This window comes from Carcharodon carcharias, chromosome 7 (genome assembly GCF_017639515.1).
Source record: "Carcharodon carcharias isolate sCarCar2 chromosome 7, sCarCar2.pri, whole genome shotgun sequence".
NCBI lineage: Eukaryota > Metazoa > Chordata > Chondrichthyes > Lamniformes > Lamnidae > Carcharodon > Carcharodon carcharias.
The window spans coordinates 40,652,582-40,676,295 of NC_054473.1; the positions used below are offsets into that span (position 1 = coordinate 40,652,582).

Sequence of the window (23,714 nt, forward strand, 5' to 3'; positions counted from 1 at the left end):
ATCCCTATTTGTCACTAAAGGATCGCTTCAAGAAAGGTTTTATGAATCTTTACTCCATCCTACGCTCATTCCACCCTGCACCATCCAGATTAAAATCTAGCAGAAGGTGGTCACACTGTGGGACTAAACTTTCTCTGGGGGGAGGATCCTGATTAAGGGTTTTTACCATAAAGGCCCTTTATAGAAACCCAACGCTATGACTTCAGTACTTCTAGAAATGATTTCTCTCAGGGTATTGCTGTCATATTCTTTATTTTTGCTGTTAGAGTTTATTTATTAATCACATTTTTAAAATAATGTGCTGTTTGCACAATTGTTTTGTACAATTGTAATGTAACATCACATGGAATCTGCGGGGGTAGTCTGTATATTCACAGTGTACTACAGAATTTGTATGACAGCTTCTGGGGGAAAGGGGAACATTCCAGTTCTGGAGTTAAGGCCGCACTGAATTTATGTATCATATATGATTCTTCTCTGGAAAATTCAGATCAACAATTCAATCTACATTTTTCCTGAGCTGCTGGTAAATGTTTGATTGACAATCCTGGGAATAGTGTAATTCGTGTAAAAGGGGCTAACGCCTTTCATGGTATATTGTGGGTTGGTGCCAGAGAAGTCAGAATGGTAAGGCCGTATCAGCTATAGTAAATGTAGTGATTTCTTTGTAGCCACTTTCCTAACATCAGTTGATTGCTCTGTAATTATGCTCAGAGAATCAGCATTGGGCCTCCAATTTCACAATTGCTACAGTCACTCTGTGTATTGCATGCAGGTGTAATGAAAAAAAGCTAAACCTACATTTATACGGCATTTTTCACTATGTTCTAAATTGCTTTACAGCCAATTAAGCACTTTTGAGTTGTAGTCACTGGTTGTTATACCGATGCAGTTGGTAAAGCTGAGTTATTTAAAAGTCCCAGAGGGAAACATTAAACAACTGTCATAACCTATAATTTTAAATGTTATGTTTGAGATGCGACTCCAAATTCAGGAATCAGACCACCAGTTCTCGAGGCTTTACATTAAACTTAATGAAACATATTATTAATTTACACAGGTTAAAAAATATATATACATATGGCTTCAATTACTACTATCATAACTTTTAACAAATTCCCAAACTAATCTCAGTTAAGGCAACAGCAACCCATAGACTTAACCAGACACCAGGCAAAGCATTTTCACCTTACGAATTCAAAATGAGGTTCTTTTCACTTTGGTTCTTGTGGAGCAAGATGGAGGCTTACAGCTGCCTTTTGATCTCACGTCATCTCTGCTCTGCACACCTGAAAACTATCATACAGTTATACTTACCACTGCCCATTGAATGTTAATTCTCGCTTGGCCTAAATAGCCAAGTGGTTATGGTACTGGGTTTGTAACCCCAAGATCAAGAGTTCAAATCTCACAATGGCAAAACTGAAACAGTGTAACTTCATCTGAAACAGATGGAAACAGGTTTGTACTCAAAAGAGTTACTGACACAAGAGTTGAATGTTAATTCTCATTGTATCAACAACCTCAGCATTAAACCTCTCTAACAATAAAACCCCTTTCATAGTACCAATTTTATTAGTAATATAAACATGTTGCTTGGTAGCTGCTAGATAGATGTCAAGTTTTCATCCCACTTCTTGAATGCTCTATTCAAAAAATACAAATGCCCGCTCTCTCTCTTACATATCTAAACTAGTACACATCAAAGCACCCAAACTAGGTGGCTTTAATCCAATTAAGACACACCCACAGACTAAACCTCTATTTTAAAAGAAAAATGTTTTCCAAAATATTATATACATTAATAGCTTCATGACACTGGTACAATGTAGGCAATGTTAGAAAATGGCAGAACGGGCTTGAGGGGCCAAATACGTATGTTTGTACGTCATTTCGGGTGGATGAGATGAGCTGGGCTGGATGACCTTTGTCATCCATAATTATCTGGAAAATAGAGGGTGGAAACATAGCTGGCATTCTGTTTATTTTGTTGCTAATAAAGCTTACTGTGAGCAGGCTTTTTGGCGTGATATGCCAGGGCAGGCATGTGCAATGGACTCAGTGAATCAGTAGCCTGTTTTACACTGCACATGATTCTCATGAGTCTTTTCCATTGACTTAATTCTTATCCTTTTGTCTACTTACCTATTACTCCACTCTATCTTGAGGTTTTTGAGTTTTTTGAAGTACTGAAATATTGTGATAAAGTTGTATTGCATAGCAGATATTGAAAATAAATTGTAGTGAGAAGCAGCAATCAGCAGACTCTTCAGGCTTGCTGATCAAGAAAACAGATACAATTGTGAACCATTCAGTCTTTGTCCTCTGGCCTCTGAAAGGTTGTGTTGCACAGAGACACCTGAGGCTTCCAATTGTCAGTGTAGACCTATGTTGTTCAATCATCCCACTTTGTTGCTCAGGAGTCATAAGAACATAAGGAATAGGACCAAGGGTAGACCATTTGATCTTTCTACCCTGTGACATTACTGGTAAAATAGAATCCAATTACAACCCTTCTATGAAATAATTATATTGAACAATATCATGCACCCAGGCAGGAGAAAATCTTCTACTTCTATAAAATGGAAAAGACCCTGTGCAGTTTATCTGGGCTGCAAGTACTGAATCTTTTCTCCTAATATAAATTTACTGTCACCATATCCATATGATGCAATGTGCAGAACATGTTAATGAGGGACTGTGGCAGTCACAGAAGTCAGTGTTATCATATAGGGATATTTTCCTGTGAAATTAACCATATTGCAATATGCTGTTAAAGTAAAACTTATACTCTCTGGTTTGTTTAATAGCCACGGTGGGATCACCTATAGGATACATACGAACTAACAGTGCATTATATCGTTGATGGTCTTAATACTAAAGATCCATGCTGCATATATATCGGATGATATTTATAAGCAGATGCCAACAATGGGCATTATCATTTTATTAGGGCCTTTCTGTGATTGTTTGGTGAATTGATTGGTGAATTTTGAAAGGGGAAAAATAATTACACATGATTGAGCTGGAAGGTTAAAGCGGGGGTCGGGGGGTGGTGGGGGCGGGGGTTGTGCAATAAGGGGCCCAAAAACAGGAGAAGCACCAGGGCACATAATTTTGCTCCCCGGCCCTGCCTTGAACATTGCAGTACCCCCTCAGAGTATCAAGTAGATTTTTGTGCTCAAGTTTTTGTAGTGAGAATTGAACCTACAACCTTCTGACTCAGAAGTTCGAGTGCTACCATCTGAGCCATGGCTGACATAGTTGAATAGTTCAGAGATAAAAAATATGGAGATAAATTCAAATTTGGCTCAGCACACAAAACAGGTGGCAGTGGATCACATCACCCATTATGCATCCTGTCCAATTTTCCTTTTCATTCACTTCAGTGGAATGGAAAATTAGGTTGGGGTGTTTAGCAGGAAGCTGATTTGCACAATCTGCTGTGCATCCTTGTTGAAATTAAATTTTACCCAACATAGGATAACTTCAATGGTCAGGGTGCAAAACGGGCAGTCATTCCAATAGTACTTGTTTTACATCATTGGCAAAGGCTAAAATTACCTCCTTTCTGTACTTCACTTGATTTCTGAGGTTGTTTATAGGAATTGACGGTCATACATTCATATTACTGTCATAATGTTCAATATTTATGCCTGCTGTATGTGATACAAGATGTAAATGATAGGATGTTAACTTTACATAATTGTTTTTTTTTAAATTGAAAAATAAAAATAAACACAATGGGTTAGTGTGATTTATAGCTGATGTGTCATCCGCCTCGGCGATTTACCTGAGGTAAGTTTACAACGAAACAGCAAACATATTAAACATAATTTTCCAAAATTATTTGGAAATGGGAATTGTACAAATCCTGCTTTGTACATATGTTCCTGTTCATCAAGAGAAAAACAATAAACCAGGCAATTCGAAACAATTTAGTAGAAAAATTACTCAAGATCATAATGAAGTTTTGAGATAGTAAATAGTGAAAGTTTATTTCCATTAGTCAATGATTGGTAAAAAAAGGTTACAGGAAGCATTAAAGGGAAATTTAGTAGAAACTTGTTCATACAAAAAGTGCATTACCACAGGGAATAGTGAAGTCAATTTAACCATAATGTTAAAAAAATAGTTAGCGAAATGCTTCACAAAGGGAATGAGCAGGGGCTGGATTTAACCGAGCTCGCTCGAGTGGGCTAGGCGGCAGGTGACCCACATAATCGTGGGGAAGGTTGCATGCATCCCATTCCGACCAGCAGGAAAACTGACCCCATTGTTAGTAGTGGAAACGGGCTGATGAAGGGAACCTGCCCACTGGCTAATTGGGCTCATTAACAAGCCACTTAAAGATATTATTCCTGAGCCCACCAGGATTTAGTGGTGGCTCAGGGATTCTCCTGAACTCACATGTGTTTCCCATGCCTCCTTAAGGCTGCCCAGCAAAACTTGTCAGAGTTTCTACCAGCCTCCCGGGAAGATCCCTCTTTCAAAGGCATTTAGTGCCCGATGTAGGGACCCAGCATCGGGAAGGAGGATGCTCAGAACCACCCCCTGCCCTTGCATCCAATCCTCCTCCCACCTCCTCACTGGTAACCCCTTCCCCATGACCCCCAACCCATCCCATCACCTTTTTCCAGGGATCCCACGATGATCTCTGGTGAAGGCCTCACTGTCTAGTAACAGCCACCAATGCCAATGGCACTGCCTTTACTGGAAAGCTGCCAGCTTCCAACTGGCCGGCAGCTCTCGGTGGATGGGATTTGCATGGTCAGGGTGCTAAATCCCAGGAAAAGCCTACACTGGCCACTTCAGTGCCTGACAGGCACTTCGATCAGGCCTCCCCACTGAAGGTCTCCCGCTGTTCTTCAACCGGTAAGCGGGACCCACATCAGGAACACTAAATCCAGTCCCAGGAAAATTTAAATGAAGTAGAACTCCAGTGGTAAGTAACAGTGGAACAAAAACAAAAATAGCTGGAAAAACTCAGCAGACCTGACAGCATCTGCAGGGAGGAATACAGTTAACGTTTCAAGTCCATATGACTCTTCATCAGAAGTAACAGTGGCACAGATATGATGGGCTAAAATATCCTCCTTCTATGATCAAACCTCTATGATTCAGGACATCAATAAGGTTCAAAAAAGTAAAACAAGATTTTGCAATAAATGAGCGAATAAAGATTAGACGATGTTAAGCTTAGATCTTATAAGGCTGAAGATGGCAGGAGGGAGGAAAGATGGAAAAAAGAGAGAGAGAGAGAGAACGCAAGGCATTCCATAGTTTTGGGGTCCTGCAAGAGAATGGAGTTAAAGTAAGCTATACAATGAGTGTTGATTTCAATGGAGTGAGAATGCAGAGAGGACAAACAGTAGATGGGCAGCTTTTCTACTGCTTAACTGTAAAAAGTCAGGAACATTCAGAGGATTGTTGACCATAATAATATCGAACAAGTAAAAAGCCCTGAGAAAATTTATGACAGAAAGAGGTGGGGTGGGGGGGGATGGTTGAGGTTAAAGGTAAACGATACAAAGTTGAATGGAAAGTAAACACTGAGGAAGACACAAAGAGGCTGCAGAAAGATGTGGAGAGGTTCAGTGAGCAATTATGATTATGGCAGATGGAGTACAATGAGGTGGAGTGTGAAGTTATCCACTTCAATAAAAATAAAAAAGAATAATATTTTTTGAATGATGAGAGACTGGAAGACTTTTGCACTTAGAGGGACCTGGGTGTCCTAGTACACGGATCACAAGAAGTTGCCATGCAAGCACAGCAAGTCACCAGGAAGGCAAATGGTATGTTTACTTCAATCACTTTGTAACGAAAGTTAAAAATAAAAAAAAAGCAATTAACTGCGGATGCTGGAAATCCAAAACAAAAACAAAAATACCTGGAAAAACTCAGCGGGTCTGGCAGCATCTGCGGAGAGGAGCACAGTTAATGATTCGAGTCCGAATGATCCTTCAACAGAACTAAGTAAAAATAGAAGAGAGGTGAAATATAAGCTGGTTTAAGTGGTGGGGGGGAGGGGGCTGGAACAAGAAAAGCTGGATAGAGGGCCAGGGATAGGTGGAGATAACCAAAAGATGTCACAGACAAAAGGACAAAGAGGTGTTGAACGTGCTAATTAAGGGTAGAAAGCAGGACGAGCAAGGTACAGATAGCCCTAGTGGAGGTGGGGTGGGGGGAAGGGATCGAAATAGGCTAAAAGGTAGAGATAAAACAATGGATGGAAATACACTTAAAAATAATAGAAGTAGGTCGGAAAAGAAAACTCTATATAAATTATTGGAAAAAACAAAAAGGAGGGGGGAAATTGGAAAGGGGATGGAGGAGAGAGTTCATGATCTAAAATTGTTGAACTCAATATTCAGTCCGGAAGGCTGTAAAGTGCCTAGTCGGAAGATCCCTGTCCATTTCAACACACCACCCTGCTCTCATGCCCACATGTCCATCCTTGGCTTGCTGCATTGTTCCAGTGAAGCTCAACGCAAACTGGAAGAACAGCACCTCATCTTCCGACTAGGCACTTTACAGCCTTCCAGACTGAATATTGACTTCAACAATTTTAGATCATGAACTCTCTCCTCCATCCCCACCCCTTTTCCAATTTTCCCCTTTTGTTTTTTCCAATAATTTATATAGATTTTTCTTTTCCCACCTACTTCTATTATTTTTACGTGTATTTCCATCCATTGTTTTATCTATACATTTTAGCTTATTTCGATCATTTCCCCCCACCCCACCCCCACTAGGGCTATCTGTACTTTGCTCGTCCTGCTTTCTACCTTTAATTTGCACATTCCTTTAGATAATATCACCACCTTCAACACCTCTTTGTCCTTTTGTCTGTGACATCTTTTGGTTATCGCCACCTATCATTGGCCCTCTATCCAGCTCTTCTTGTCTCAACACCCCTTAAACCAGCTTATATATCACCTCCCTTCTATTTTTACTTAGTTCTGTTGAAGGGTCGTTCGGACTCGAAACGTTAACTGTGCTCCTCTTCACAGATGCTGCCAGACCTGCTGAGTTTTCCCAGGTGTTTTTGTTTTAAAAATAAAGAAGTCTTATGACAATTATACAGGGAATTGGAGAGACTACATCTGGAATACTGTATGCAATTTTTGTCCCCTTACCAAAGGAAAAACACGTTTGCCCTAGAGGAAGTGTAACAAAGATTCAGTAGATTAGTAGTAAAAACAGAAAATGCTGGAAAAGCTCAGCAGGTCTGACAGCATCTGTGGAGAGGGGAACAGAGTTAATGTTTTGAGTCCAAATGATTCTTCTTCAGGGGAAACTAGAACATGGGGTCAGTCTCAGAAAAATAGGTCAGTCATTTAGGACTCAGATGGGGAGAAATTTGTTCACTCAAAGGTTGCCAATCTTTGAAATTCTGTACTCCAAATCTATGGATGCCCAATCACTGAGAATATTCAAGACAGGGGTTGATAGATTTTGCAGCATTAAAGAATATGAGGATAGTGCAGGAAGATGGAGTTGTGGTAGAAGATCAGCCATGATCTTCTTGAATGGCAGAATATGCTTGAAGAGCCAAATGGCTCACTCCAGCTCTTATTGCTTATGTTTTCATATGACTAACTTTCTCCTTGTTAATCTATGGGGTGAAAATCTTCTTGGATAGCAGTGCAAAAAGGGCTGATGAAGTTAATGGAAAAGAGAATCAGATGGCATAAAATGGGCTGTTGAGTTGCAAGCTTAACCTTCTTCGTTTATGAAAAGGAGTCCAGTTCCCTAGTCTCTCCTGATAACTGAAGCCTCAAATCCAGTACATACGGGGTAGAATATATTCAGAACAGTCACTTAAGAACTGCAGCATTATTATTTGTCATTTTTAACTTATTACGTTTTTCTTTCTTGTTAAATTACCTAGTCCTCCACAGCACCTCATTGAATGACTCCCACTTATTTTCTGGGCATCATCCTCCTCCAAGGTTCTAACCTACCATAGCCCTCAAGTCTTTGTCTGGTTTCTCTCCTATTACCCCTCCTGCCTTTTCCAAGTTCAGATTGTCCATGAGACACACATCCTGCTCTCTTGACCCTAATCGTACTAAGCTACTGATCACCCAACTTTCCTTCCTAGTCTTCATGCTATTTAATACTGTTAATGTTTCCCTCTTCTCCAATATTGCATCCCTGCCTTTCAAACTTGCACCTCAAAGAACTCATCTTTGACTACTGTGACCTTACAAACTGCCACCCCATCTCCAATTTCCATTTCCTTTCCAAAGTCCTTATATGCGAACATACGAACAAGGAGCCAGCGTAGGCCATTCAGACCCTTGAGCCTGCTCCGCCATTTAATATGATCATGGCTGATCTGATGGTAATCTGAAATCTGCATCTTACCTATTACCAATAACCTATCACCCCCTTGCTTAACAAGAACCTATCCACTTCTGCCTTAAAAATATTCAGACTCTACTTCCATCACCTTTTCAGGGAGACAGTTCCAAAGATTCATGACCCTCTGAGTGAAAAAAAAATTGCCTCATCTCTGTTTTAAATGGGCAACTCCTTATTTGCAAACAGTGACCCCTAGTTCTAGATTCTCCCACAAGAGGAAACATTCTCTCCACATCCACCCTCAGGATCTTATATGTTTCAATCAAGTCACCTCTTACTTTTCTAAACTCCAGTGATACAAGCCTAGTCTGTCCAACCTCTCCTCATTAGACAACATGCCCATTCCAGGTATTAGTCTGGTAAACCTTCTCTGATCTGCTTCCAACGCATTTACATCCTTCCTTAAATAAGGTGACCAATCCTGTACACGTACTCCAAATGTGGTCTCACTAGTGCCCTGTACAACTGAAGCATAACCTCCCTGCTTTTGTATTCAATCCCCCTAGCAATATATGATAACATTCTATTAGCTTTCCTAGTACTTGCATACTAGCCTTTTGTGATTCATATATGTTGTTGCCTCACAAATCTGTGCCCAACTTTCCCACAAATTGATATTTGAACTTCTGCAATCACATTTCTCCCCGCCACAGAACTGAACCCCATATATTCTTCATCACAAAGACAACCTATTGCATCTCCATAACCTTACTAATTTCCAACTCTTTCTCAGCTTATCTGGAGGTAAACCCTCATCCTTGCTTCTTCCCTCCATACTTGATTATTCCTACGCTCCCCTAGATACCCTCCCATCTTCCACCCTTCATAAACTTGAGGTCAACCAAAACTCTGCTACCTATATCCTAATCCAGATCAAATTCCACTTTTGACCCTAAATTGGATTCTGGTCCACTAACACCAGGATTTTAAAATTCTCAACCTCATGTTCAAATCCATCCATGTCTCTATAAGTTCCACCAGTCCCACAATGCTACAAGAATTCCACGTTTTTGCAATTCAGACCTGTTTTGCATCCCTTATGGTCTTACCCACAGCACTGGCGACCATGCCTTCAGCCATCTAGGACCTAAGCTCTGGAATTCCCTCCCTAAACCTCTGCATCTCTTTCTCCTCCTTAAAATTGACCTCTTTGACTAAGTCTTTAATCATGGTCCTGATATCTCCTTTTTTGGCTCACTGTCACATTATATCTGATGAGACCACTTTGGGAAATTTTACGTTAAAAGTGCGATATTGATGTAAATTGTTCTTGTTAACATGTTCACAGCCAAGAAAAATGTCAGTGTAGACCATGTTATCATGCACACCTGTCCCAGAACTCCATGTTTAAATTCCTCCAATCCAGTTTCCCCTTTCCAAAATACCAAAATAGCTCATATCAAAATCACAAATGACATTCTATGCAAGTGTGACAAAAGAAAACTATCCTTCTTGATCTATCTGCAGCCTTTGATATGGTTGACCACACTATCCTCACTCCAACTCCTCTCCTCTGGCATCCAGCTGGATGAGGTTGCTCCCACCTATTTTTCATTCTTATCTATCAAATCGTGGCTAGAGTATCACTTGCAATGGCTTCTCTTCCTGCTCCTGCATCATTACCTTGGTGACCCCAAGGATCTATCCTTAGCCCGTTTCTAATTCTTATCTACATGCTGTACTTTGGCAATATGATCTGAAGACACCACGTTAGTTTTCATATGTACACTGATAACACTTAGCTTTACCTCACCACCACCTCTCTTCACTTTTACTCTATTACTAACCCATCAAACTGCTTACCGACATCCAATGCAGGATGAGCAGAAATTTTCTCCAATTAAATATTAGGAAGACCAAAATAATTATTTTTGGTCCTCATCACAAACTCTGTTCCTTAGCTACCAACTCCATCCCTCTCCCTGGTAACTGTCTGAGATTAAACCAGGCTTTCATAGCCTTGATGTAATGTTTGACCATATATTCAAGCCATCACTAAGGCAGCCTATTTCCACCTTTTATCCGACTCCATCCCTGCCTCAGCTCACCTGTTGCTGAAACCCTCATTCATGCCTCTGTTCCCTCTAAACGACTATTCCAATGCACTCCTGGCTGGTCTCCCACATTCTACCCTCTATAAACTAGAGGTCATCCAAAACCCTGCTCCCTATATCCTAGCTTGCATTGCTCATTCCCCTATTACTTCCACGCTCACTGGCCTACATTAGCTCCCAATTAATCAATGTCTTGATTTAACATTCTCATCCTCATTTTCAAATTCCTCCATGGTCTCACCCCTCCCCATCTCTGTAATTTTCAATCCCAACACCCTCACATATATCTGTGCTCACTAATTCTAGCCTCTTAAGCATCCCTGATTTTAATAGTCTCATAGTTGGTGGCCATGCCTTCAGTTGCCTTGCTCCTAAGCTCTGAAATTCCCCCCCTACACCTCACTTTCACTCCTTAAAATATATCTCTTTGACCACATTTTTGGACATTTAACCTAATATATCCTTATGGGGCTTGGTGACATTCTTTGTTTTATAACACTCCTGTGAAGTGCCTTGGTACTTTTTATTATGCTAAAGACACTATATACATGCAAGTTGTTATTGTTATCAATAATGTACCAAAACGATTGTTGTCAAAGTTACAAATTATATACTATTTGACTGTGACAAAGGTAAACTAGCCACCTCAGCCTTGTCTGCTGCATTTGCCATGTTGACCACATGCCTCACCTCTGTAATCTCCTCCAGCCCCACAACACTCGGAGATACCTGTACTCTTCCAATTCTTGCCTCCTGACTATTATCAATTTTCATTGCTCCACCATTGATAGCCATTTCTTCAGTTGCCTAGGTTCTATGCTCTGGAATTCCCTCTGCCTCTCCTTTTTTAAGATGCTTCTTAAAGCCTACCTCCTTCACCAAGCTTTGGCCATCTGCCTTAATATCACCTTATGTGGTCTGGTGTCAAACTTTGCTTTATGACTTTCCTGGGAAGCACCTTGGAACGTTTATCACCTTAAAGGTGCTATATAAATACAAGTTGCTGTCGATTTCAGAATGAGCCATTTAAAGTCTTTTCCATATCAGTCACCAGGTCAATCCATTGCTGGAAATATTTATCCCTTCCCTACATGCGCTATACATATTGCAATTAAAAGTAACATAAACTTTAAACAAATACATACACCAGGGAAATAACTTATCACACCACTGTTTGACGGTCAAATCAAAATTGCAGGTATGTCGAGAGTAATCCTTGTTTGGATAAATTATACTGATTTTGTCTTATTATAACATATCACTTTGGAGAGGGAAGAAACAATCTGACTTGGTCTCAGAACAATTAATGCTCGGCCTCGTTCGGTTGCTTATTTAACCGAGATTCATGGTGGATCAGCCCCGAGCTCGCCCCCAAACTGCCCGAAAGTTTAACGACCCCTCGCCCCGGACACTTGTCGGGTGACTTACTTTGAGGACCTGTGTTTATAGAATCAGTCCGCCGCGGATCCCAGGCTGCAGCCACCGAAAACAACCTGGTTACCATGGAGACGGCATTTCCGGCCTGGCCCAGCTACTTCCGGTTTGGAATCGGCGTATTGATCGCGGTCCATTTGTGGCTCGATTCTGGCCGCTGCATCTTAGGTTGTCATTCCCCATAACTTGTTTTAAATCGGAGACGCCTCAGTTAAATTATATAGCAGTCACATATCATTCATTCCGGTTTAAAAAAATATCGATTTTTGTCCTCAGCCTTACATGATTTATTGCTTTACGAAGGTTTTGACAGGTCTTTTCACATCCAATTGAAATAACAGTCAGGGAGTCAACAACTTGGTGGCACTAATCGGATGATTGTTGTTGTAAGGTTGTATGTTGTCTTTAAGAGGCCTACAGGCTTGTATGCATGAACAATAACTTTAATAATAACAGTCCTGACTAGGTGCTATCTTCATGCAAACTTCTAGCAGACTCACTACTGGCCTACTACTCCCATGTGACTGTCTCCATCGCACATGGGCGGGAGTGTGCTGAGAAGCCATTTCAGGTGATTCTCTGGCTATGACTGGATAAGGATGGAACCAGGTGAGTGCAGTCCCACCCAGCTGGATGACAAGAAGGGCATTGAAAGAGAATTGTATGATCAACCATACCAAAGGTTGCAGACAGGTCAAGAAAGAGAGGTGGGATAGTTTACCTTTGCCATTATCACATAGGATGTTATTTCTGCCTTTGGTCAGAGCCATTTCAATAATGTGGCCAGGCAGAAACCTGATTGGAGGGATTCAAACATGGAGTTCTGGGAAAGATGGGCATATATTTGGAAGGTGACATATTGAAGGACTTTGGAAAGGGAAGTTAGAGATGTGGCGATAGTTTGTAAGGAAGGTGGTGTCAAGAATTTTTTTTAGTGGAGTGATGACAGCAGACTTGGAGGGACAGTAATATAGCAAAATGCATCAGTAAATTTGTGCAGAGTAGCAATGAGTTAAATGAAAATATTTTGGTTTAAGTGACACTGATTTAATGCAATGGTTTGTGAAACATTTTCCCCCAGACTACTTAGGCAGTGTGAAAGACCCTGTGGACTACCTCCTGGTCCTACTTCACCAGCTTTCACTTGCCAGCACCAAAAAACTCATCAGAAGTTACGAGAAGAATGTCACTGATTTTGATGAGACATAAGTGAGGTGATGTCTGGTTGCAAGCTGCAGTGCTTTGGTCTCATGTTAGGCTCCACATTTAGCCAGTTCCTCCCCTTTTGTTTCCAGCTACAGAAGTGCTGAAATCCAAACTTGTATATGTTGTAAGTTACGTAAGACTTGCATATAAACTACATTATTGGTCACATATGACCACTCATGCAGGAACCAGTCACTTTGTGTGACATCATGCAAGTGGTGGGGATGAGGGTTCTAGCTTGTGGCCTCAGTTGTTGCTCGTTAATGACTTGCATTTTGGACCAGTCTACAGACTATCTGGAAGATTCTCTGGTATAGAGATAAGTGTTGGTGAGGTCTTTAGATCAATTCCCCATTCTTCACCATCTATTTCTACCTCCCTAACATGGTCCGACCATTCCTGCCTTAGCCCATCTGCCACCCAAACTCTGCTCTGCCTTTACCTCAAGGCATGACTATTCCAACACACCACTGGCTGGCCTCCCACATTTTATGCTGTCTAAACTTGAGGTCATCCAAAACTTGGCTGCCCATTTCCTTACCCTCACCAAATCTAGTTCACCCATCATCTTTGTGCTTGCTGACGTGCATTGGTTCCTGGTTAAGGAACTCTTCAATTTTAAATTTGTCAACACCTTCCTAGCTCTGTAATCTCCAACCTTCGGAGATATCTGCACTCCAATTATGGCCTCTTGAACATCCCCAATTTTAATTCTAACCATTGTTAGTCATACCTTTAGCTGCTAAAAGCCCAAGCTCTAAAACTGCCTCCCTAAACCTCTCCACCTCTTTCCTCATTTAAGGCACTCCCTCTTTGACCTATCTGCCCTGTGGCTGAGTGTCAAAATTTTGTTTGATAAAAGTTTTCTGAAGCACCTTGGGATGTTTTATGTTTAAGGCACTAGATAAATACTTTTAGTGTTCAAACTACACAGGTACAGCAGACAAATTCACCCTTGTAACCTCACAATTGCCTACAAAAATCAAGGGGGAAACAATTTCAAGAAAGAGTGTCCCTGTACACATTACCTTACATTATGGTTGCTTCAAAGTCCAAACAGGGCTGGACAATTAGATAAAAACAAAAACACTGCGGATGCTGGAAATCCAAAACAAAAACAGAATTACCTGGAAAAACTCAGCAGGTCTGGCAGCAGTGGCGGAGAAGAAGAGTTGACGTTTCGAGTCCTCATGACCCTTCGAAGGGTCATGAGGACTCGAAACGTCAACTCTTTTCTTCTCCGCCGATGCTGCCAGACCTGCTGAGTTTTTCCAGGTAATTCTGGACAATTAGACACAGGCTATCATTGAGAGCAGGAAAATAATGCAGTTTGATTGAAGCGTGTGGAATACAGAATCTGAGGAGCTGCTCTATATTGAGGAGTCCAAATGCACCTCTATTCAGTCTAAAGTATAACCCTTGTTTCGAGTTGATAGCCATTTTAATTTTATGACCCACTAACTCTGACCTTCACCCTCCAACACCGTTCCAATGAAGGTCAACAAAAGCTTAAGGAACAAACCACATTTTCCTACCAGGCACTTAGCAACCTCCTGGACTCAATATAGTAACCACCGCTTCATTATTTTGCATGGCATCTGGTTATTAGCCATTTTCAGTTCCCCACGACCCATCTTTTGTTTCTTGTTCCATTAAAAACCCCTTCTGCCTTGCACCCATCAGCCTTTTTGTCATTTAATCAATACCATCTTCCACACCATCATAGACCTTCCTTCCCTTTGGTTCTTTCAGGAAGATTTGCAAGGAAAGAAAAGAAGCTTGTCTCAATGACTTTGAAAATGAAAGGAGTAAAATACAATTGAACTGTTTCTTGATCACCACCCTTTCTATTGAACTCAGTATCCACCCTCCACTATTAACAAGCTTATTTTGACATCAGTTCAGCTTCCTCACTTCTCAACATGGACAAGAGCAGACTTAACATGTTCTTGTATTTCTAAGTTCTTTCCCAATGTCACTTACGACCTGTACTGTTTCTTCCTCACCAACTCACTTTCATATGGAATTTGCCTTCCAGATGTCTTTATTGACTTTTCACCAGATTACCCAACTTAGTTTATTTCATTTTCTTTAAAAAACTCATTGATGAATTTTGTTGCCAGCATTTATTGTCCATCTAGTGCAGTTGGATGGGGAGTTCCAGGATTTTGATCCAGCAATGAAGAAATGGCAATATATTTCCAAGTCAGAAAGTCTGAGACTCGGATGACAACTCAGATGCTCCCATGCACCCGCTGCCTTCCTACACAGTACAGGTCACATGGTTGGTAGGTGTTGTCAAAACAGCCTTGGTTGGTTGCTGCAGTGCATCTTATAGATGGTACACACTGCAGCTATTGTGCACTGATGAATGTTTAAGGTAGTGCCAATCAAGCGGGCAGATTTGTCCTGGATGGTGATCAGCTTAAGTGTTGTTGAAGCTGCACTCATCCAGGTGAGTGGAAAATATTCTCACACTTCTGACTTGTGCCTTCCAGATAGTGGAAAGGCTTTGGAGGGTCAGTACTTGGATCATTGGTGCAGAATACAGAGTCTCTGACCTGTTTGTGTAGCCACAGTATTTATGTTGTTGGTCCAAAGTTCTGATTAATGGTGGCCTCCGGGATATTGACAGTGGAGGATTCAGCAAGGATAGTGCTGTTGAATGTCATGGGGAGATAGTAGACTCTTGTTGGAAATATTCATTGCCTGGCACTTTTGTGCTGCAAATGTTACTTGCCATTTATCAGCCAAAGCCAGAATATTGGTCTAGGTCTTGCTGCGTGTGGGCACAGACTGCTTCATTATTTGAGGAGTTGTGAGCCAACATCCCCGTTTCGGACTTACTATGATGGAGGGAAGGCCATTGATGAAGCAGATGAGCATGATTAGGAATGACTGTAGTGATGACATAGGACTGAGATGTTTGGCCTCCAACACAACTATCTTCCATTGTGCTAGGCATGACTCTGACCAGTAGTTTCTCTGATTCCCACCGACTTCAATTTTACTCTGTCAAATGCTGGATAGAAAAATACATTTTCATCTCATCCCATAACTGAAAACAGCAGCAACAAGAGATGCAAGGATTATCAGTTCAATAAAGATCAATTGCAACACCCATCCCCCCCACATGAAACAATGATTAATGGACTACTCCAAACCTACCTCTAGCTAGTTCAAAGAACTTGTGGTTTGCCCAGAGGAAAAAAATACAGAACGCTCAAATACCAAAACCTGGAGCATATATATGTTCTCAAGATTTTTTCCATTGAGTCTTAATGATGAAATTGTTGCAAAAGACAGGATTCAATAACACAAGGACATTTTAGCTTTGTCAAACATTCTGTTTAAAATGTTTTATTTTCCATCTTTGTTAATATACTGAAAAGTTTAAGATCTTGGTCTCTCCTTCTTGCCTTTGTACAGGGCCAACAGAGATACATTGGCTACTTTCACCACCTTGAAACGGACACCAGGAATATCACCAACAGCATGGCCCTTACGACCAAAACCAGCGACTAGAACTTCATCATTTTCCTAAAAGATGAGAAATTTTGACCATTAGTGAAATAGCTCAAAGCATTTACAACTAGGGATCATCCAATCTATAACAGTTGGTGAGAGAGGAAGGATTACCAAATGTAGTTTCAGTTCTGGACATTAATGCTATTTAGTGCATCACCTTTGTTTCCTTTGACTCCCCATGAAAAGTGCCAATGTGGATGCCACAAAAGGACTGGGGAAGAATTTTAAATTGTGCTCAGTAAAGTGGGTATTAATCAAGAGTGCAAATGTGTCAGCATATCTTAATTGACTGCAGAGGTATTCAAAACAGTTTTAAGTATATTTTACTTTGTAAGAGAAGCACATGTGGCATATGAGAGCTACATACAGTACTAGCAGTCTCAATTTCATAACTTTGGAGTAGAGTATAAAGAAAATTGCCAAGCTGGGCATTACATGAAAAGTACTTAGAATGGGATGCAATTCTAAAGTCATGCCCAACTACCATTAGTAATTGACTGATCAAACTCAGCAAAGTGGATGATAAGTGGGTGGCTGTGGAAAGACATCACAATTCAATGAGCTTTTAACCATTACTCTATTTGCACCAATCAGGAACTTTTACCATTGATCTTTTTTGCGAGAGTATATGGAAGTAGAGGCAGGAAAGGGAATGGGAAATAGAAGAATGCATAGAGACAGACACAACTTGACAAATGAAACAAAAAAAATCAGTAAAATCTAAAAGCACAAATCTAATTTGGCACCAAGCAGAAATTTTGTAGGTATGTCAGGGTTATAAGAATTGTGCACATACCTGAAGTGTACTCAAATGTTGAGTTATCAGATAGCCTTTTAGTACACCACCCTCCAGTATTAATAGTTACCTATTTTTTTCCAATTTGCTATCTTGATGAAATTGATAGAAAGGATGGGTGGAATTATACAGGGAGGAGTTACCCCACGCCATTATTACACTTGCCAACTTGAATTTTTGTTTCTAAATCGGGGGTCTAAATTGTCCATTCTACCTACAACCAACAGCAATGAAAACAGATTCATTCATTTTCTGTGTGAAAATTGGCTGCTAAATTTAACGCAAGCACTAACTTAATAGTTAAGGAGCGTGCTTTAGGCTGGCCCTGGTCATATGGTGCTACGATAAATGGCAATTAATTCTTTGTACTTCTGCTCACAACAGTGATGTTAGTAGGTACTGAAGTGGACACAAAGTAACTTAGAAACTAAGTCTTTACTGATCTGCTTTACATATGACACCCCTAGTTTACCCTGCTCCATTCACTTCAAGGCAATGCAGTGATCAGGTATCCCGATACATTGGCCCGGATTGCAAGTTAATAATGACAACAAAACTGTCAGTGCCCACTCTCGTCACTCGTCAATTTCCTCCACATATGTACAGCTAAACGTGAAAATCCAGAGGTTGCTGTCAGTGAATCTACATTCTCCAGAGGATGTGCTTTAGGGGTCACCCCAGAACATAATTAGAAATGACTGAGCTGACAAGAATGCCCACTGTTAACTCCATTAGTCTTGGTGGGAGAAATTGTTAAACATTTTGTTGAAATGAGGTACCTTATGATTGGATTTTTAAACTTGTGCTCTAAGTTCACAATACTGTTAAAACACCTCACTGGCCCTGAAAGAGTAGTATATTTTTAAAATGCCAAACTCTCCATTGTGATAAAATTATTTTAAATGTGGAATGTTGTAAGTTTGATATTTTGGTTCTTAATTCTTATATGATCCAAACTTTTATTTTACTATCTATAAAATATAAAAATTAAGTAAAGGAATTCAGTGTTTTTCCCTTCCTGGTTTGCTGTGAGGATACTTCAATGCGAATGGGTGTTTATCCTGCTTAATGATATCACTGCTGCTGGATGCCTACAGTAGGGACATTACTAAAAGCATTTTTATTAAACATTCATAATTTCTCACTAAAATAGAAGCAAATACTGGAAATGCTGGTAATCTGAAATGAAAACAGAAAATGCTGGAAAAACTCAGCAGGCCTGGCAGCATCTATGGAGAGAGAAACAGAGTTAACGTTTTGAGTCCAATATCACTCCTCTTCAGAACCAAAGAAACTTGAATACTCCAACAGCAAAAATCCCACTGCTGCCTCTATGATTGAAGAAAGGTCACTGATGAAGCAACTGAAGATAGTTGAGCCCAAGATGCTGCCCCGAAAAACTCCTGCACCAATCTGAGTGATTGATCTCCAGCAGCAATCTTCCTTGATGTTGGGTATAACTAGCCACTCAAGCGCTCTCTCTGATCCCCACTAATTTCAGGTTCTAAAAGGTAATTTGCTTACAAATAATGTGGAAAAGGATATGAAATACAAATAAGAGAAAGCTTAAAAATGTGCTTAAATATACAAAAAGGAAATAACATGATCTTTCAAACTATTTCATTGAAGGTCCCATTATTTATCTTGTACTCCAAGATGTTGCAGTTCTTTACCTTTGCCAGTGCAAAAAAATTGATCAATTAGAACAAAACTGGAAGACCCATTTTATGCCATTGCGTTCTCAGCTGTTACAAAATGCTAGAAATGTGGTAACATGGTCTGATTTTTAAAAAGTTGATCTAATTGTACAATTAATATAAGTGAAAGTAGCATATAACATAAAACAGTATCATTTATAGCATTAGTAGCAATCCAGTAGGGTACTGTTAATGTGATTTCTTACCTCAATGAAATTCAAGCAACCATCATTTGGAACAAAAGCTGTGATTTTCTTGCCATTCTTAATAAGCTGGACTCGAACACACTTTCTGATAGCAGAATTGGGCTGCTTAGCCTCAACACCACTGTATCAAAAAGAAGATTTAATAAATTCCCATATTCCTGAACTCTTCTAATTCATGCACTGAATTTCTCCCTTCCCAAACTGATGATACACCCTGGGACATTTTTGCAAACTTAAAGACAGCATTAAAGTTATCCAAGGAGGAGGAATATAGCAGTTTAATTTCCCAGTGGGGTTCACTTAAAAGTAGATGTGGTTTATACAAACAATTGATAAACCAGAGAAATTTGATTTATCCAAATCAATTAAATAAAACCAATGCATATACAGGTTTTTAAAACCAGACTAGTGTGTGTGTGTATATATATATATATATATATATATATATATATATATAACATATAATTTAACATAAATTATTCTGCTACTAAATTATACATATAGATCTCTTATGGCTATGGTGAAATTGCTTTGAAATATTGATGTGAATATTCAGCAGTAACAGATCAGACCATTAAGTCTAGTTAAGTGTTATGGTGCCAGGTCACAATTGCTCATCTAGTCAGTTATCAGCCATACCACTGAAAGGATGTATCAAACGGTGGCTAGGAACTTTCCTAGTGAGAGTGTGAAATAATACAACCAGCTATCCAAGGTCATTCTACAAGTCCCCTTTAAAAATTGAGGAAAGAAGTGTAATCCAGGGATGTTTCAGAGAAAGTAAAAACCTTTTGGCAATCAGTAATGGTGAGCAAGCTCTTCAGTTACTTACACTTTTTCCAAGACTATTCCTTTGGCATGGGAGGCACCACCAAATGGGTTGGCCTTCAGGGCTGTCCCCAAGTGGGCCTTCTTGTATTGCTTATCATGCCATTTCTGATCTCGCCGAAGATTACGCAACTTTCTGGCTGTACGAAGACCACGGCATTTACCTAAAAGCAAATGTTAAAATACCTTAATTTCTGATTACTAGTTTCTATGTACAGAAAATTACGACAAAACATAAACTGTGCAAGAGTCAAGATTGTATGAAACTCAACCCAATGGTTTTGCTGATGTCCAAGATATCATCCAGCATAACTTTAATGAAGTAGATTTCTAGCAATATAAATTGTTTGCTGCAAACAGAATCACACATCGCCAAATTGCTCACTGTACAAAGTGCCAAGATTAGCAATTGTACATACTCGAGTGCCAGTATTGAATTTCATTTGGAACACACACCTGATAGGAAATATTCGAATATATTCTTTCATAGGAATTTCGTGCCAATAAAGTGTCATACAGAAATTAAGTGCCAACATGCAATCATTTTCGCCTAGTAGCAATAATGATGTTGGACTCAGAACCAAATAGCTGTCGCCCGATTGGTCTTACTTAGAACCAAAGCTATATGTATAAGTCATCATGAAGGTCCTTTCATCTAGAGTGCTGCAGGGTGGGTGGGGGGCAAATCGCCACCTCCAAACCGATTAACTCAATTGAGAAAAATCCACATTATAAAAAAATAATCCAGCACTTCCTCAGGTATCTTCCAAGAAATAATCCAACCCAGTTGAAATTGGGTGTTTTTTGTCTACAATTAAGAAAGGCGTGTTGGGATTTTCTCATCCGGAGCGATTTTTAATAGATTTAAATTTGAACAAACTGGAAGCCAAGCGACCGCCTGAACCAGGCCCTGGGCCTAAGGCCTCCAGTCAAGAAGCCGTGGCGTGGCGGCTCGCATGTGGCTGGTTGTCACATTAATAAAACACATTAAAATAAACTGCCGGCGTCCCCGTGCCAGAGGCGAACTGTGCAAACGCCGCGTGGCAGTTTCGAAGGAGGGGATTCGGTGCGAGCAGAGCCACAGTGGAGCTGCTCTCCTCTCGTTCTCTCCCTCACTCACCCATGATAACAGACCCACCCGGCCTCTCAGCGAAAAGACCAGAGCAGCCGTGCGCAGCACCTATTACCGAGCACTAGGACCCCAGCCGGTGGCTCTCTAGTGCCTGCCGTAAAACGCGACCGAAAAAAAAATCTTTTACACACGCCTGTATAAAGTCTGAGAGGAAATAATCCCCTCATTCGAAAACTAAATTATACTCACCGAAATCATATTTTTTAATCCGTTTAAAACGTGTAATTCTGGAGATCCCGCCTTATATTTGTCGTCATTGGTTCCTCGGCAGGAAGTCCATCGATGATTGGTGGAAATTACTGTCAATCACACGGATGTTGCTCCAACTCTCGCAGCGGGTTTGAAGCCGACATTCGGTTTTGGATCATATCGATTCGGAGTTTCTGTTATAGTCGCTGCTCTTATTCATCAATGGAAACCTATAAGATACACTACTTAACAATTTCCCTTCTCATTAGGCTTTCGACTACGGCTGATCAGACCGTGCCTGTTATAATGTGGTCATCGGCAAAGTAAGTGAAGGTTTTACAGCTATAAATTGTTTAATTTATAAAATATATTCCAATTATTTCATTATTTATAAATCTATTTATGAGTATTATGAATAATCAATAAGTGGTTTACCTTTAATCTGCAGAAAGAAAAAATGAACGTAGTATTTATTTACTCTAAATTAACTGACATTAATATAAACGGGCATCTATTCTAATAATAGTTTGATCAGGGACCTTTCGTTGAATGGATTGTCCAAAACAAAATTCGTAAAGGGCTGGATTTATGTTGAAAACTTCCTTCGGAACTGATTGCTTAGATTATCAATTTTATTATTGCAGAGGAATTATTTACAAAAGGTAGCTATAAACAAGTTACATTCGTTATTGCAACTTCATAAAGTGAAGGTCAAATGATTTATTATTTTCTGTTTTATGTAAAACTCGTTTTATTGCATATTATCCATTTTAAGTCACCAACATTTTTGTATTTCTTCAGTTCTAGTTGAAGTAGTTTTTAAGTAAAACAGAAAACGATTGAAATGCCCCGTTAATTTAATCTATCCCTAAACACGCATCTGTATTTTTTTTCCTTTCAGATGTTGGGACCTTTTTGTATATCCAGCATTTTATGTTTTTATTTCAGATTTCTAACATCTGCAGTTTTTTTCTTGTCTGCATCAGATTTTACCTCGAACATATGATATAATCGTTTTGCTTGTGAAAAGGGAACAAGCTTAAAAAGTGTCCGATTCTATATTAACTCAAACGGTGTACTGCATTTCCCAACTGTGAATTTAATCTGGATACCTAGCTGCATTGGACAGATGGGACTTTACCGATCATGTAGGCCAATGTGAACATGTGATTCATTTAATCTTGCATTAGATAATCTGAGATCCTCCAATAAATCAGTGGTCAGACAATGTTAGACAGCTCCTAGGAAGAGTCATACGGGCTCGAAACGACGGCTGTATCCCTCCCCGCAGATGCTGTCAAACCTGCTGAGTTTTTCCAGGTATTTTTGTTTTTGTTTCAGATTTCCAGCATCCGCTGTATTTTGCTTTTAGCTCCATGTTTTGAGTTGGGTTCTCCCACTTTACTATTTGTTGCCTGTACAATTAAGGTCCAGGTAGCGGTAGTGCTTCTTGATAGGGTACCCAGTAGGATACGGGAGAGGGAAGAGTAATCTCCAACAAGCCCGCAAAAATACATTCTCTAAATATTATTCATCAGCATATACATACCGTACTTTAAGATGGTGTGTTCTCGTTTTATATAAATGTTATAAACAAATGTTCAAACTCAAAATATTCTGTGAATAAGATAAAACATGGTTGAACTGTACTGCGATGCTATTTTCATACCTGGATCCGCTCGAAGTACTTTGTGCAGCGGAATCATTCCCATGGCCTCAGAAACATTTTTTTTGCTGACCCGATGACCTATGCGCATTATTCACATTCTCTATCAACTCTATCAACTATCAACTGGGAACGTGCTAATAAATATCTGGGTAAATATCTTGCTGAGTAAGATATAATTAATATATATGATATAATTATTCAAAAATAATTAATCCATAGCTTTCTTTGCTCTTTAATACTTTACGTCCCATATCCCATCATCAACGCAGTGTTATTGTGGGTGCTTTTTCAGTCGTTTATCGCATCGTTTCATAAATTTGTAAAAATGTAAACAAGCTTCTGACCCGCTCTAGACGTTGAAATGATGCGAGTACAATTGGCCTCTAAATTCCTGAGTTGAGGACAGTGCAGACTGGGATTTGAGAGTTTGTGATACGAGGAGTTTCTAGTCCTTCGATTTTGAGCAACATAATACGCTCCCCCGTATTATTTCAAGTCCAACAAATCCGCTTGTGTGCGACAGTTTAAGTAACACTAGCTAAAGTTTGAAGCAATAGAAGCAAAATAGGGCAGAGGCTGGAAATCTGAAACAAAAACAGAAA

General features: G+C 39.9%; 3 protein-coding genes across 5 annotated transcripts in view; 1 reads left to right on the forward strand and 2 right to left on the reverse strand.

Annotated features, from left to right (window-relative positions):
- dnah12 (dynein, axonemal, heavy chain 12) overlaps positions 1–11,921 on the reverse strand; it is a 357,153-nt gene extending 345,232 nt beyond the window's left edge. The window contains exon 1 of the mRNA XM_041191445.1: positions 11,856–11,921. The gene's annotated coding sequence lies outside the window, so the exon portion shown is untranslated. The remainder of the gene's footprint in view (positions 1–11,855) is intronic.
- A 4,490-nt stretch (positions 11,922–16,411) lies between these two features.
- rps23 (ribosomal protein S23) lies at positions 16,412–21,329 on the reverse strand. Its single transcript, XM_041190748.1, has 4 exons — positions 21,243–21,329; positions 20,127–20,286; positions 19,295–19,415; positions 16,412–16,607 (listed from the first exon to the last, which is right to left on the reverse strand). Exons 1-4 carry the CDS (start codon positions 21,244–21,246, stop codon positions 16,461–16,463), a joined length of 432 nt encoding a protein of 143 aa, XP_041046682.1. The 5' UTR covers positions 21,247–21,329; the 3' UTR covers positions 16,412–16,460.
- Positions 21,330–21,608: 279 nt separating this feature from the next.
- The window catches only part of LOC121279907 (V-type proton ATPase subunit S1-like), a 30,015-nt gene continuing 27,909 nt past the window's right edge, over positions 21,609–23,714 (forward strand). For all 3 annotated transcript variants that reach the window (XM_041191458.1, XM_041191460.1, XM_041191459.1), the window contains exon 1: positions 21,609–21,766. In XM_041191458.1, coding sequence (XP_041047392.1) covers positions 21,666–21,766 — 101 coding nt within the window. In that variant the 5' untranslated portion in view covers positions 21,609–21,665. The remainder of the gene's footprint in view (positions 21,767–23,714) is intronic.